General features: G+C 47.4%; 1 protein-coding gene across 6 annotated transcripts in view; it reads right to left on the bottom strand.

Moving 5' to 3' along the window:
- fzd3a (frizzled class receptor 3a) overlaps nucleotides 1-15,461 on the bottom strand; it is a 38,136-nt gene extending 22,675 nt beyond the window's left edge. For 3 of the 6 annotated variants that reach the window (XR_003269742.1, XM_026142337.1, XM_026142336.1), the window contains exons 1-6: nucleotides 15,311-15,461; nucleotides 13,808-14,373; nucleotides 3,428-3,624; nucleotides 2,437-2,899; nucleotides 2,047-2,346; nucleotides 1,287-1,538 (exon numbers count right to left, since the gene is read on the bottom strand). Coding sequence is in view for 5 of the 6 variants with exons in the window: in XM_026142337.1 (XP_025998122.1) it covers nucleotides 1,287-1,538; nucleotides 2,047-2,346; nucleotides 2,437-2,899; nucleotides 3,428-3,624; nucleotides 13,808-14,008 (1,413 nt within the window). In the remaining variant the exon portion in view is untranslated. The remainder of the gene's footprint in view (nucleotides 1-1,286; nucleotides 1,539-2,046; nucleotides 2,347-2,436; nucleotides 2,900-3,427; nucleotides 3,625-13,807; nucleotides 14,374-15,310) is intronic. The other 3 variants (XM_026142333.1, XM_026142334.1, XM_026142335.1) reach the window with 1 other exon arrangement.
- Nucleotides 15,462-16,100: the final 639 nt, after the last annotated feature.

The raw sequence follows: 16,100 nt of genomic DNA, 5'->3' as shown, positions 1-16,100 counted from the left end.
GACGCGTCGACTATTAAATCAGTCGTCGACGATTTTGATAGTCGACGTAATCGTGACGAGTCGACTAATCGTGGCAGCCCTACAGTGCAGTGTCCCAAACTGAATGCATGTTGTTTGTCAGCGTGTAAACGAGAGATTTCCTCAGTCACAGTTAAAATGAGGTCATTTATTTCCAGCTGAAGTTTAGGAAAGCGCACAGAGCTGGCCCACTCTGTCTCATCACCGGAGTGCTGCTTCCTGTCGTCTCTCCTCCTGCTTCCCGTCCACACAGATGTCGTCATGATGGCCTCGTTATAAGCGGGCCGGGTGGAGAGCCTCGAGGCTCAGGATCCACAGAAGAACTCATTACCGCACAGAGATAAGAGACTGGATGCATGACTGCAGGCAGCATCCTCATTACAGGCTGTATGACCACACGGCTGTCCAGCCATGTGAGCTCACTGAGCATCTCAGGAGCTCTACAGAGCGCTCAGCCTCAGGGAGAACGTTCCAGATATAAATATAGTTCAGTCGAAGCTTTCTGCTGATGCACGCGTGTGTGAACGCCTACTGAAAAATCTTTACAGCTAGCAGCATCTCTGTAGTGCACTGTGGCGAGTCAGAGCGCGCACACAGTGTTTACAGGACAGATTAAGAGCACAACTTTGCATCACAAACGTCTCATTTGCGTCCTGGACACGCAGCTCTTCCCGTGGCTAACAGCATCATAAGGCTGAGCTCTGACACTTGGAGGTAAAAGTATCAGAGACCAACATCCAAACCTGAGAGTTCAAACTTCTCTTCCACTAGTACCGCAGACAAGAAACAGTCTGCCTCTGCAGCACTGAGCGTCTGCAGCGGCCGGAGGCGATCGCTGCTGAAAGGAACAGAACGCGAGACGTCTGAATTATTAACGGCTCTGTGGGAGGAGCTCCGCTGTGCGTGCTGATGCTGGAGGCTAGCGCAGCTGCTGAGGCGCATTACCAAATCGTCTCATACATACCAGCGATCGCAGGTGAGTGAGTGTGTGTGTGTGTGTGCACAATGCTGTGATGAACACACAGTCTGGTTATATCAGCTCTCCTGATCCCTCGATTGTGTAACGGTGAAGAACTCGAACCTGAGAATCAATCAGTGTTCTTTGGGTTTTTTCTGTATTTCAGGACATTATTATTATTATTATTGTTGTTGTTGTTGTTGTTGCACCAGCGATTTATAATGTAACTCAAACACAATGTGTGAAACGATCAAACGTCTCCATCCTTTGTTATTTATTTGCTTTTTTACCAGTCGGTGACTTTGTTTACCTGGTAGGGACACGGGATGTGGTAGTCTCTGCACTTCTCCTGGACCCAGGTGGTCTCCCAGACGGGCCTGTAGCTGCTCTCATAGAGGTAGCAGGCCAGAACGGTCAGCAGGGGAACCAGGTAGAGCACGGAGAACACGCCGATACGAATCATGAACTTCACCAGCTTTTCCTGGTTTTCCTTCTCCAGAGGGATCTCCATGCGGACTCTGTTAAGAGCAGCGATACCTGCCAGCAGCAGGACCACGCCCACCTGGAGACACAGACGTGATGTCACACACATGTCATTTTATTCAATTTGCAACATAAACGGATAAATCTGTGCAAGTCGCTGCGCGACGCAGCAGCTGCTCTCGTTTGCACGCACGCACGCACACACTCTCACACACACACACACACACTCACACGCACACACGCACACGCACACGCACACGCACACACGCACACACACACACACTCACACGCACACGCACTCACACGCACACACACGCACACACACACGCACACACGCACACACACACACACACACACACACACACACACACTTTCAGAACTGTACACTGAGAAATGAAAACAAAGGTAAACAGAACAAAAACATGTATTTTATAAAGTATGAATTTATCTTCAGGTTTTACTCCGACTCGCACGTCTTTCTCATCCCGGCAGTTTTGCAAACGGAGACTTAAGAACCAGAGACGTCTCGGTGCACAGACACAGCGACAAAAGGACGTTACAGGACTTCCTGCCACGCTCTTCCTCACCACTACATCCAGTCCCAGCGGGGCCAGCAGGAACCAGCGCAGGGCTGTTAAGTTGTAGAGCCCGACGAAGCAAACGCCACTGATGCCGTCTCCCTCGATCTTGTTCATGGCGAGCAGAGTCACCGTGAGGACGCCGGGGATGCCCCAGGCGCAGGCGTGGAACAGGAGGGCCTTCTTCTCTATAGCCTCGCTGCCCCACTTAGGAACAGCTGCTAGGAACCAGGTAATGGTTAAAATGACCCACCACACGCTGCCGGCCACGGTGAAGAAGTAGAGCACCATGAAGAGAAGCGTGCAGGCCTGCCAAAGAACAGAAAAACACACAGTCTGTCTGGATCTGTACGTATGGAAGGAGGAGAAAACCAGCAGGGTTCAAGCCCAGTGACAGACCTTATTATGGGAGCCCTGGGTCACGGTCGAAGCCCTAAACCTCCCAGGACTAGCTGCATTACAGGAAACTTTGTCCTCCAACAGGAAGCCCAGGAAGAACACCAGGGACACCATCATGTAGCACACGGCGTAAAATATAATCGGGCGCTCCGGGTAGCGGAATCGCGACACGTCGATGAGGAACGTCAGGAAGGTGAAGAGCGTGGCAGAGAGGCAGACGATGGACACGACTCCGATGAAGTAGCGGGCGAACGTCAGCTCTTCACGTGTGAAGTACATGTTGGGACACGGAGGAGAGCAGTCGCGCACCCCCATGAAGGAGTAACCGAGCTCGGGGCTGATCTTGAGCTCGCGGGGACACCAGAAGCCGTAGTCCCTCTGGACGGAGATGGGAGACTCGGTCGTGTCCGAGCCGGACAGCAGGTCCACGGGGCGGGGGTAGGGCTCGTCGCAGTCCGGGAACCTGAGAGCAGACGAGAGGCGGTGACCTCGGGCAGCTGTTGAACCTGTGGCTCGTACCTGAATGATGTCGTTTACAGGGAGATGAAGATGGCACCGAGGACCACATCACCTCCTCTGCTCCCTGCTGTGTTTCTTATCGCTTATCAATATTTTTTAAACTTGTGTGTTTGGAAAACCAGGTTTAAATGTTTTGTGTTTTTGTTGTTCCCACGTCAGCTGTGTTCAACAAAAACAAACCAATCGGATTTTTCCACAGAAGAAAATACAGGAAATAAAACATTTGATTACTGAAGCATAAATGCAACTGCAAGAAGTAAAAACTGTCCTTAAACTACGAACAAACAAGGACACAGTCACATGTTAGCAAACTCCTCCTCGGGGAAACATAAAAGCTTCAAAGGTGAAGCTACAAGTGCAGAACGCTGACTCTACCATCAGATCAGTCACAAAACTTTATAATGAAAATAAATCATTTTAAGGATGTTTGCTGGCCTCGTTGCTCCAGCAGAGCTGCTGCTGCTGCACCAACCTGTTGCAGTCCATCTCCTCTGGCCAGCTCACACCGAACATGTCCATCAGCTTGTAGCAGTCGCTCTTGGCCTGCAGACAGAGGCGGCGACACGGCAGCGTGACCCGGCCGTACTCGGTACAAACCGGGGCGTAGAGCGCACACAGGAACATCCTGAGCTCCGGGGAGCACTGCAGGTTCACCATGGGATGGAAAGGCTGCAGGTGGAGACAGAAAGAAGAAACACGCCAGTGGAGCGTGAGCATCACTCCACATTCAGAACGTGAGGCACAGAGGGCACGAAGACACCAGCCGAGCACCTGAGTCCATAAAAACAACTCCGGCCCCTTAACTAATAATCCACCCCAATCATGATCCTGCTGCCCCTTTATTCATCCCACAATCTCCAGACAGGAGACACACACACACACATGCACACACACACACGCACGCACACAGGGCCTTTGTGTTGCAGGGTGGACCACGCTGTGACTGACTGACACACTGGGGCATCGTGCTTACACGAACACAAGGAAGAGTATTATCTTCACGTTCACACACCCACAGACCGACACAATGATGCTCTCACACACATGAACTGTGCCAACACACAGTGGGTGCAGGAAGCATCCGTGGTCCTGCTGCTAATATGCAAATAGAAGTTTCCATGCATGTGTGTGAGCCAAACACACTGTGGTTTGCAGTTTTTATGTGTTTGTGTGTGTTACAGAAGGAGCCACACCCAAGTCAATCACTAACACACGCACACGCGCACACACACACACACACACGCACACACACACACTGCCCTCCCCCAGATTTTAAAGACAGTTGTATGTGACAGACAGGAACAGGGAGGGGAGGGGTTTATTAGAGGAATGGATATTAATGTTTAACCAATCAATGCAGCTTCAACAACGTTAAATAAAGTGCAAAGAACGCCACGTCCTGTGTGTGCGTGTGCGAGTGTGCATGTGTGTGTGTGCATGTGTGTGTGTGCATGTGTGTGCACCAATCAGAATCTTGTTGGCGTTACAAATGTAACAGATTTCAGATTTTAGAAAATGGCACAAAACTGAACAGCTGTGTGTCGGCTCAGCGTCTCTGTCCGTCACCGATTAGCAAACACAGCAATAAAAATGCGACATGTCCAAATCCGGCTGTTTGGGGATAAATCTTTCAGAGAAGCAATGATGACGCAGGACTTTGTCACCTTAACTGCAATCAGATTTAAACACCGTTCCCACCGTATGTCTGCAACACAGCGCCGTCTCCTGCTCGCCTGCCACACACATGTGACGTGCTTCTGTAAAAGGATTCGAGTGGGTGTTCGCCCCTCAAAGCACAAAGCACCCACGTCCGTGCAGCTTTTGTCAGCGCCTTGTTCATATCGCTCTTCCTGGCGTTGATGGCTTTGCGCTGCGTGGGCTCAGCGATAGACGGCACGATGACACAGATTTATGGTCGAGTCGCAGCTCAGCACAGCATACGCTCTCTGAGAGCATCGCCCGTCGTAACTGAGCTCAACCATCCAGCCGATGGTGGAGTCATCACGTTTCACGAGCTCCACCGTGTAATGACACAAGCACTCGTGCACGCTATGAGCCAGCGTGAAAACAAGTGCTTCAAACGCGATGCAACCATGAATGGTCCTCACAGATCATCACTGACATGTAGCTCTGGCCCCCGTGTGCACTGAAGCTGCGTGGCCGGTTACCTCTTACAGATACTTTTACTATCGGCTGCAGCGCTTCCTGGTGATCGTGTTACAGCTATAGTCAGGTACAACAGGGAGGCTGGCTATTCTCTGGAGGAAGAACAGCAGAAAATCCTGAATGTAGCGGCCTCCACGAGAGGGAAACGGGCGCTACTGCTGCAATCGGCCCTCCTGTGACTCGCGTTGCGTGCCGCTGCCAGCGAGCAGTCCTGTGACATCTATTACTTCATCAGCGATGCCCTGTAAACACGGCTAAACCACTCAAACGTGATCTAATGCAACACAAGTGAGTTTGCATCTTCGCTCTTTCTCTCCCGTTTGATTCCCGTGGGCTACTGCTGCACTCCATAGAACACGATGTACCACACAGGACGGCGCTACAAAGGGAGACGCCAAGGGCCAAAGCCGAATCCCTATACAGGCTACCAGGATGATCTACTAAAGAAAAAACACATTCATCTGTCCTCCTATCATCTCGCCATTTTTCTCATTTTTCTATTTTTGTGCTCTTCCATCCTTGTCCCCCCCTCCTGCCCTTTTAACCCTCCCGCAACTCCTCGCGTGTCCATTTAGCCTCTTTATGACAGTCGACCCATCATGTGAGCCACTGAGAGCAGGACTGAGCCAGTGGATGGTACATATGGCCGGTCACAGCTCTGCCCACACAATCACACTCTCCACAGGGTTTAGTGTTAGTGGCCACAGCAGAAACAGCTGGTGAACCACTGGCCAGAAGCTCGTCGTGCAGCTTTCCTCCCCAGAGTCAGCGATGTAAGGAGAATAGAGCGTGTAACACACAACTGTGTGGATGCTGGCGGTATGCTAATGTAACCTCAGCTTCCATCCTGCTGCTGCTGCAGTCATTATGGATTCATGGCAGTTTGTTATGGGATTTTTGATCTCTGAAAATGTGGAATAATGTGTCCTTCTAGAAACACACACAGAGGAGACGTGTCTGCCAGTCGCCGAAAAATGGTGCATTCTGGGAGTCCAAAACAAGGCCAACAAACAGCCAATGAGGGGATAGATGCAGATATAAGAGGCTGATCTGCTGCACAGTTTACGACTCAGGAAAATGCTCTATCGCGATAGCGCATGTTGATGATGTCATCAAGCTGCGCCTGTTTTGGTCAAAAGCATCGCAGCAGCTACAACCATTATCATCTGGAAATTATGCCGACAGTCATAGCAAAGAAATGAAGCACTTTTGAAATATGGGGAAAGCCAAAAACTGCGCTTCCTCCACTTCCGTAACATCGATTCATTAATGACTTTTATCGAGTGGAAAAAAAGTTGACGTTCATCCTCCAGCTTCACTGTGCTAATGTTATGCTAACATAGCTGTGTCGCTAGCAATCACGTAGCACATCATTATATACCAGGTAGTCCAACTTCAGTAACCCTGCAAACGCCACTGCTGTTTAGTTTTCTGTCTTTATTTATGTTGGAAGTGATAGCAGAGCTGTACGTTTGAATTAGTTTCAGAAATCTCTCAGTCAGAACATGCTATATCATGTTTAGGTGGAAACTAGCGAGCTAACTTCCTGCTAACTTCTAACTCCGTTAAATTTAATAACTTCTGTTTTCATGGATGCCTGGGTGTTAAACTTAATTGTTACACCCGATAAAGCAGCAACACTGATTATTTAATTAAAGATGAAAGAATTTAGACCGTTTTTAACTCTGTGTTCGTTTGACTTTGGGACCTGAAGAGACGGAGTTTTGGACCCAGATTACTCCGCGAAGCTCCTCCCTACGGCAGCCGTAATGCTCTGACCATCCATCAAGCAGTGCGGCTTACAAAGCTGTACTAAAACATTTTTAACAGATTTCTGCCCAAATCGGTTCGAGGTCAGTAAGCACGACCAGAATTCATACATAAGGCCCACTCTCGATTTTTGAGAAAATTAAAGGATTTTAAGTGTGGAAAATATGTTATACAGAAGAAAAGAATATATCGCGATATATATCGTTACCGCACATGCTTGAAATTATATTGCGATATGAATTTTAGGCCATATCGCCCAGCCCTAGTTGTGAGTAATTCTAACAGAGCTGCAGTAACGCTGAAAACTCGCTCAGTGAGATCTGTGACACGTCCAATAGGACTGAGCCAGCTCTGTCCCGCATACGGATGCAAGAAAAGATCACAAGGAACCCAAAATGTTCTTTTAAAATTTAGCAACACTGTCACTGTTTTTCCTCTTTGACACATTTAAAAACATAATGGTAGCAGGATATTCCTCATGTTTTTAAATCTGATGGTTTCTGCTCTGAATTTTCTAAGAAAACGAACCTTCATTATCTCCATAACAACCATCGGGCCTAAAATCTATTGTTATTCTGTTGTCTTGTTGTGTACCTGCTCAGAAAAACAAATCTCCTCCTTCTTAAAAAAAACTCTGTTGACTCTCCGAAACACATTTGTTATGAGTCAGCATGATGATCAGTCAGCGGGGTCGGACCGTCTCAGCTGGTACGGTGCGTCCGTAACAGCGAGGCAGGCACAGCTTCTGTGAGTGTCGCTGACTGCTTGCTTTCACAGTAAATAACCACATCTCACATCAAACTGAGGCGAAGAACAGGAGCAACATCTCTAATAATCGTGCTTCCTGGGACGGTGTAGTGAAAGTGCATATTTGCATATTTCTAATCTTAAACGTAGCAGCCTTTGAAGAACCGGGACAAACAGCCGTGACCTCAGCTTCACCTCTGCAGCATGGACACTATCCAGCATGTTTTGAATCAGATTAAGATGAAAGTTATCTAAGATTAATGTATTAATTATGAATACAGCCTAGTATGCCTAATGGTTTTCATTGCCGTTGCCTCTGTTTTATCTAAATTAAAAATGTCCTCACATGTGGCTGTCACTGTTCTTAGAAACAAAAATCAGGTAAAATAATAAATCTGGTGATTCTTTGTTTTTACGTTCATCAGGTCCCAATCAGCCCAAATATGAAAGAGAAATTAAAAATGTTGCTGTGGAAGAGTTCAGGTCTCAGGAGGTTAAAGGCTGAGATGGTGTGACTGATGAATCGCTGACAGTGACGCCCACTGTGGACGACTGGTTCTTGTTGATTTGCCCTTTAAAAAAATATCTCCTAGTCACCTCTCTTCCCATCTCCCCCCCTTATCCTCACTCTTTATCCCCCTTTCTCCTCTGCTGCCATTCCAATTCTCCAAATTTCAAAGCTCAGCGCCATGGTGACGAGTGATGCATCACCGGAGTGGAGGTGGAGGAGAAGGAGGAGGACGAAGAGGGAGGAGAGCGGGGCTCGAGGAGGTCAGGGTGCAGGGCGGAGGGGACCACCTCCCGCGAGGCGAGAAAGCCTCTGCTCCTTTTGTTAACGGCACAATTGGGACCGTTTCCTGGGCAACGGGTGAGTCCTGTGTAGGGGGAGGGGGAGGACAAAAGAGGTGGGGGAGGAGGGTGAGAGACCGGGTGAGCGAGAGAGGACGAACGGGCAGAGTCGTTCACTCCTAAGACAGTTTGAGAACACACACACACACACACACACACAGTTACACACACACACACACACAGTTACACACACACACACACACAGTTACACACACACACACACACACACACACACACACACACACAGTTACACACACACACACACACACACACACACACAGTTACACACACACACACACACACACAGAGTTACACACACACACACACAGTTACACACACAGTGAGAGGTTGCTGTGCTTCTTATTCACTCCACTGCCAATAAACACGGTGTTGGACATTAAATAAAACAAGAGGCTCTTTTATAGGCCAGGTCACGCTGGGTTTATCAGACCATGTTGTGTGTGTGTGTGTGTGTGTGTGTGTGTGTGTGTGTGTGTGTGTGTGTGTGTGTGATCAGCTGGGATACATCTTTACTAACATAATAAGCCTGTTAAAACGTGCCAGAATGCACAAAAAAGTACTCTGTTTAACACACACACACACACACACACACACACACACACACACACACACACACACACACACACACACACACACACACACACACACACCCCTTAGCTCTCCCTTACACATCCATTCAGGCAGAGCGGGGTGGAGTATCTGGGTTATTCTTCCGTCTGTAACACGACACAGTTTATCTGCACTTGTAAACCTGAGACAACAGGCTGATCTGAGGAGGAAACGAGTGAGTCTGAGATTCAGAGCCGGCCGCTGATTATTCTTTGTGCAGCTGTGGACCCTTCATTCGACAAGCAATAACCCAAAAGACGTGACAAAACAAAGGTTATGATAACCTAGAAAAAGCTCGTGTGTCTAATTTGTAGTCAGCACATTTCCCCAACGCACTGACTCCTAATCTTGATGCTTTGGATTCACGTAAACAAGCCCAGTTATCCATCTAATGCAATTAACATCTTCAGTCGGCCCTGACCATTGCGTGGTCCATCTGGCCTTGCCGTGACGGTCACATGACATGATTGTGAAAGCCACTGCCATGGCTCCATCCCTTATCTGCTTGAAAGCTTCTGCTAAATATAAGAGAAACCCTCCAAAAGGAGCTGCATTTGCCATAAACTGATGTTTCACTGTTATAATAAGAATATCTGGGCGCTCGTTTTAGCATTTGTTCATCATTGTTCATTCATTCAATGTCCCATCTGCCCTCCCGTCATATTTCTTTTCAAGATTTTCTTATTTAATCACTAGTGTACATATATTTATATTTATAGATACATGTATATTTAGTCATCTTTTCTCTTTTACCACGTCTCTCTAATATTTTGCTCCTTACTATTTTTCTATTTTCTTTATTATTTTATTTTATTATATTTTCTGTATCATGCTGCTGAGTGACTGCTGCTCGTCAAACACATTTCATTGCAATGTTGACCCTGTGCTAACTTGCATATGACAAATAAAACTGAAACTGAATCTTATTTTGACATTCTTTGGTTTTGTTGAGTCCTCAGTATCATTCAGCTTCTTTCTAGAGAAAATCTTCTCCTAACAAAAGATCCAAGTCCTCCAGTTTGAGCCTGACGCTCGTCCTTCTCCTCTGGAGCTGCGATCTGGAAAGTGCCTCCAACCAGACTGCAGCAGGTTGGAGAAACTTCTAGAGCATTAGAAACGATGCATAAATGCAGAAGAGTAGGACTTATAAACGACCTTAACCAAAGAAAAGTAATATGATCATCACCGAGCGGTGAACCACACGCCATCTGCTCTGCAGGCCGAGGATGGTTCATAGCAGCGTAATTGATTTCCTGTGATGGGCCCACACTGCTTCATATTCATCAGTGTGCAGCATCTCTAAATGCGGGGATTTGGGCCCAGTCCTTTCTCTCTTTTTGTGGTGCCAGTCAAATCCGCCACGCTCTCAGTTATGCTATGCGACTGTGGCACAGTGTCATTGTGACACAGAAATAGCCGATTCCCGAGCCCCGAGGCCACCGTCCCACTTCAGCTGCGAGGTCATACGGCGGTCAGCGGTGACGGATCGAGCGAGGATGAACACGGGAACATTAAAATCCATTTTAACAAATTGTGTGGTTTGTGTTACATTCTGCTCACAGCTGTAGAAAATAAAATACTAAATGTGCAAAACAGAAAATTCTGTCTGTGAAAAGCTGCACAGACCTGACACACCAAAGAAGAGTCATTAAAGTGCATTTTCAGTTTGTCTCTATCGGTTTGGAGCTCATGAGATCGTGACAAATTGTCCTACTTTCCTAAAACACTAAAATCTTGAACAAAAAAATACTTAAAAAGCAAGACATGAAAAGGGAACCACAAAGACTCTTCAGGGGGTTTGAACAGAAACTGTAAGAACGGCAGGCGTTGGTTCTCATCCAACTCCCAGTTTCTCCACGGTGCGAGGCATTCATCATCCTTATCACGCCCATTCAGCGGACCTAATTCTCTTTAAAATCAACTGTCAATTCTCATTTGGCTGCCCTCGACGTCTCACAGGCTTTGAATTCTCCCATGAGCTGGATCTGGGGCGAGTTATCTGGGAAACGAGAGCCAAGACTGGGCTCCGTGGTGTTGGAACCTGTTGGGTTTCCGTGTGTTTTCCAAACCCAAACAAGCACTAAAAGAGACTTAATTGTGAAGCCATGACCAATCAAAGTGAACACCGTCTAAACCAGAAGCGCCTCTCTCGCCTCACTGCGACACACACCCACTGATCAGGCGTAAAAAGCTAACCTGGCCTCAAACAACATGCAGCTGGTAACATTTAATCAGTCAGAGAAATGAAGACGTGAATAACGACCGTCAGAAACCTCGAAACACGTTTGAAAGCACCGCTGCACAGCGAGAACGGTGCTGGTACGAGCGCACGGTCATGGGACCAGTTTCATCTTTTCCAAACATGAGGTCGAACGAGACCACAGCTGTGACGCCGCGCACAGCCGGCCCGTTACAGTTACGTAACCTCCACCTCTCCTCAGCGCGTCTACACACAGCGCCGTGAACCGGGGCGGGCGCAGATGCACAGATGGTCGGCAGAGTGCTGCACATCCGCTACGCCGGGCAGGGTGGGGCCGGGCGAGGTTGAAGGGTTAAAGTGACGCAGAGAGAGGGAGCAAAGAGCGCGTGACGCGGGGCATCGATAAACTAAACACAGGCCGGCAGAGCGCCGAGCCAACACAGCAGTTTGGCCCGTAATTACTAGACAGACAGAACTTCACAAGGGATCGGCCGCCATAAAGGACGGGATTAACTTAATGAAGCGATGCATCTGCTCCGTGCTCCATCTTTTAGCAGCCATGACAACAGTGAGATGCTGTGGATGGTCAGTCTGTGGATTATCCACGAGGCTGAAATCACAACCCAAAACAATGAAGCTGTGTTTCCTTAAAGCCTGACTCGTTGGCTCGCTGCTCAAAGCCTGTTATATAAAACAGCAGCTGACTACATGTCGTGGTTAATCGCTCTCATCTGTCAACAGTCCAGATGTGCGGTTCAAACCCATCTCAGGACACCACGCCCTGTTAAGTCGCTGGCGTTTTAATAATCCTCTGTTCTCAGGGCCCAAAGGGACACAAACGAAACCTTCATTGTCTGCTTAATGTTTTGGTAACACGCTGCAGCCTCAGCAGCTAGATGGGCCACATTTAAGTAGGCTGGCACCTCCTCAGCAAACACACAGCTGATCATGCTGACACCTAACGAGCTGCTCGTGTCCACGGGAGCAGAAAGTGTGCCACGCACACCGAATCACTCATTTCACATGTATGACAGACATGTGAATCTGCTCTCAAAACGTTGCGTCAGAACGCAGAGAAACGACCGAGGAACGGAGGCAGATTATCAGCACTGTGGACGCTGACTGGAAGCCCAACGGGCTCTGAAGGCTAACATGAGTGACCGGACTCACAAACATCACACGGCTCAGATCCAAACCTGTTTAACAGACCCCGTCCCTTTCACAGCAGTAACACAACTTCATTAAATGAAGAACTAAAAGGCTGAAGCCAACATAGAGTAACTGTGGTGTGTGAGACACTCATCGATCCCAAAAAGGTTCCAATTTCATCTTTAGAAGAACGAAGGAGCAGCGAGAGAACAAGAACGCAAACGTTCAAATCACTTTAACCCAACAGCGCCCATGTGACGTAGGGCTGTGCAGGTACGAGTACAGGTGAACACACAGGGAATTTACAGCAAGCATCACCTGTGGCTCGCTACATCCAGGCAGCTCTGTTAGCTAAAAACTCTGAAGCGCACAATTTCAGCTGTGTGTGAAGCGATCAGTGATCCAGGTCGTCGTCGCCTCGGAAAGAAAAGCGTCTGGACTGAAAATGTGGGAAAGAAGCTTCTCAGCTGAGAGACTGTTTCATGCTGTGGGCTGATCGATGTGATCGATCCAACAATCACTGAAGCTCATATATGAAATCCTCCATGACACTCTTTCATATACTGTGTGAGGCAGTTATCACAGCTCTGTTTAGTTTGGAGTCTAGAACAGCTGCAGCCGGCCGGCAGATCTGATTACAGGAATAATAACACTGTTCATGTGCCGTAACATTTCACATATAAATCTAATTATTGCTTTTTGTGCAAATTCTTGACGGGATTTAAGCCTTTTTAACAGCAGCTTTGCTCACCGCTGTTACACTGTCAATTACAAAATGTTTTTAAGCATTTTTAAATGTCTATTTCAAAATGTAAACTCATTTTAAATGTTGAAAAACATTAAAACTATTAAAGGCATTTGTGACCAAATCCAAAGTTAGCGTATCCAACACTGTGGCAGCGCGGCTTCATGAGAAATCTAGAAATAAAATATAACATTTAAAAATATATAAACTGTGTTAAAAACATAGATTTCTTTTTTGTACAGGTTTTACATATTGCATAATATATATTCAGTTATATTCTATTATCCTTTATTTTAATTTAATAGCTTTTGTGAGTGTGACTGTTTTTTTGGAGGGGGGATAAATTTTATATTAACATATTTTTATTTTTTTAATTATAAATTTATTATAATATAGTGAAGAGCAAATTTTTTTTAATGAATCGCACGAATTTTGCTGCTGTCAGAGTTTGAGCGCCATAACTGTGAGAGAAAAACTGTCATTCCTTTAGTTTATATACATTTGTGTGTGTGTGTGTGTGTGTGTGTGTGTGTGTGTGTGTGTGTACAGATAGATGGTTTGTCTTTCTCAGATCACATGGCAGCGATGTACCGTACCTCCATGGCGAGAGCAGCAGTTTGCTGGTCGTAGTGGTTCAGGACGTTGGGCATGAAGGTGGAGTTGTAGGGCAGCCCCTGACACATGCGCAGGGTGATGGGCTCACAGGTGAACAGACTGTGGCTCCCAGCCACAGCATCCATGGGGACAGCAACACACACGGTCAGCATGGACACGGAAAGCACCCACAGGAGATCCATGATCCGTACGGGAGAAAAGAAGCAAGACCCAGGAGACGGCGGCTCACGGAGAGGGCTCGAGCCCTGTCAGCATCGTGGGCTTTAACCAGGAAGTGGGAAAAATTACCAGACTTAAGGACTATCTGTTTGCCCCTTCCTCCTCGTTAGATCACAGAGAAACACCGTGGGCTGAGCAGCGTAATCCAACAGGGCCAAGTTGGCTGCATCCATCACCATGACTACACTGAGTCACAGGGCCTCCATCACCTAGGTGATGCTGTGGTCCTTTAAGATGCTGAAAACACTCCTCCGTCTCCTGCCTTCACAGACGGCGATGATGCTGGAGGAAATATGAGCGACGACCCCCTGTGGAAACGATGCTCTGCCTGCAATCAGAAGAATACAGTACAGCAGCTTGTAAATGTAAATGTTAGACGTTAGTGGTCCAATAATTACAACAAGTGCAAACCAAAAGGAAACCTTTTAACTGAAAAAATGGACTAATTGTAAGCGGAGCAGCACACAAACGGCTGCTTTTCAGGTCACTGACTATGGCTGGGTTCTGCCCATCAGTGTCCACATTAAATGCATTATTAAACAGCAATAGATCATTACAAAATAAGCAAATGAGCGAGCATTTAAAGGGCAAGTCTGAAGAGATTTACTCTGCGTCCCGCAGTACTTCTGTAGTAATAACAGTGGTAATAGCAGCAGCTGTGGTAGTAGACACCTCCGACCATTAATAATATTATTATTTTTACAGTTATCTGCACTAATCACAGCTCAGAAACTGTTTAAGTCATTTATTAAAGTTATTTGTTATTTATAGAGCACATTTTTATCCATCGCTGCAGCACACACCCTTCCCAGCCCCGCACCTTTGCCCCCGACCAACACGTCAAACACGGCCTCTGCTCCGTCGCACCTGCCGGTGTCTAACCCGGCCGCACTTCAACTTTCATTATTAACGCGACACAAGCGCGTCCATTAGCCTACCTGTGCGTCAGCGCTAACGGGCTCCTCCTATAGCTCCTCACCGGGACTCAGGCACTAATTGCTGCTCATACATGGGAGTGTACTGCCGAGCGTTACACGGAGGCTCGTCGCGGTTGCCGCTGTAACTGACCCGCAGCAATAAAAACGAGCGACCTGAGCCGAGAGAAGCGTGAACGCGGCGCGGCGCAGACAAAAGATGACGGTTAGTTCATCCTGACTCACGGTAACCGCTCCGCACCGGTGCATTCAGTCACCGAGCCGGGCGGCAGCGGAGGCGGTGGTCTACGAGTAACACCTCCACACCCGCTGAATTTAACGCAACTTTACCTGAACGCTGTCCGCAAAATTCGGGGAGTAAGCGGGGTCTTCGCCGGTCCTCGAGTTGGTAACAATGACTGAATGTCCCTCCACCAGCACCCTCCTCTCCTCCTCTTGTCCTCTTCCTCCGTCCTCCTCCCCCGCTCTCCCCCCTCTACGTAGAGCGACAAGTGCGCGAGACTTTTTTAACGGCTTCCGCTACGGACTATCAAATTAAAAGCCTCTTCCACAAACGCCCGACTTCGTGGACGCCAAAACACGACTACAGTGAGCTTTAGTCGAGCTGAATACAGGTGAAAGAAGCGATACGCTGTTTGCCACCTTAGTCGCGGATGTTGGCCCAATTTATTGCAACATACAAAAATATAAAAACTTTTTTTAGTTCAACAATAAAAGTTAAAAGTGTTGAAAATTGTGCTTAAATGATTTACATTTGATATGCCCACCTTTGTTTACAACTCAGCCTGAACTCCCAGAGTCAAGCTTTCTTGTCATTTCTTTAAATATCCTCAGGAATAGTTCTCAGGCTTCTTGAAGGACATTCAAACAAGGGCGTCATTTCCAGGGGGGTTATGACCCCCCCTCCCTGGAATGTACCCAGATTTATTTATTTTGTTTGACAGAGGTCTTGCGTTTCTATCCAGGTATGTTTTTACTGCATTGGCCGTGTGTTTGAGATCACCGCCTTGCTGAAAAATAAAGAAATGGAATCAGATTCTTTCCACCTGGGACTGCATGGTGGATGAAAACTTGACGGTGCTTTTCTGTGTTCATAATTCAATCAGTTTTGACAAGATCT

This window comes from Astatotilapia calliptera, chromosome 15, assembly GCF_900246225.1.
Source record: "Astatotilapia calliptera chromosome 15, fAstCal1.2, whole genome shotgun sequence".
NCBI classification, from domain to species: Eukaryota; Metazoa; Chordata; class Actinopteri; order Cichliformes; family Cichlidae; genus Astatotilapia; species Astatotilapia calliptera.
The sequence above is the reverse complement of the archived record's forward strand: the minus strand, read 5'-3'. Positions and strand labels throughout refer to the sequence as shown.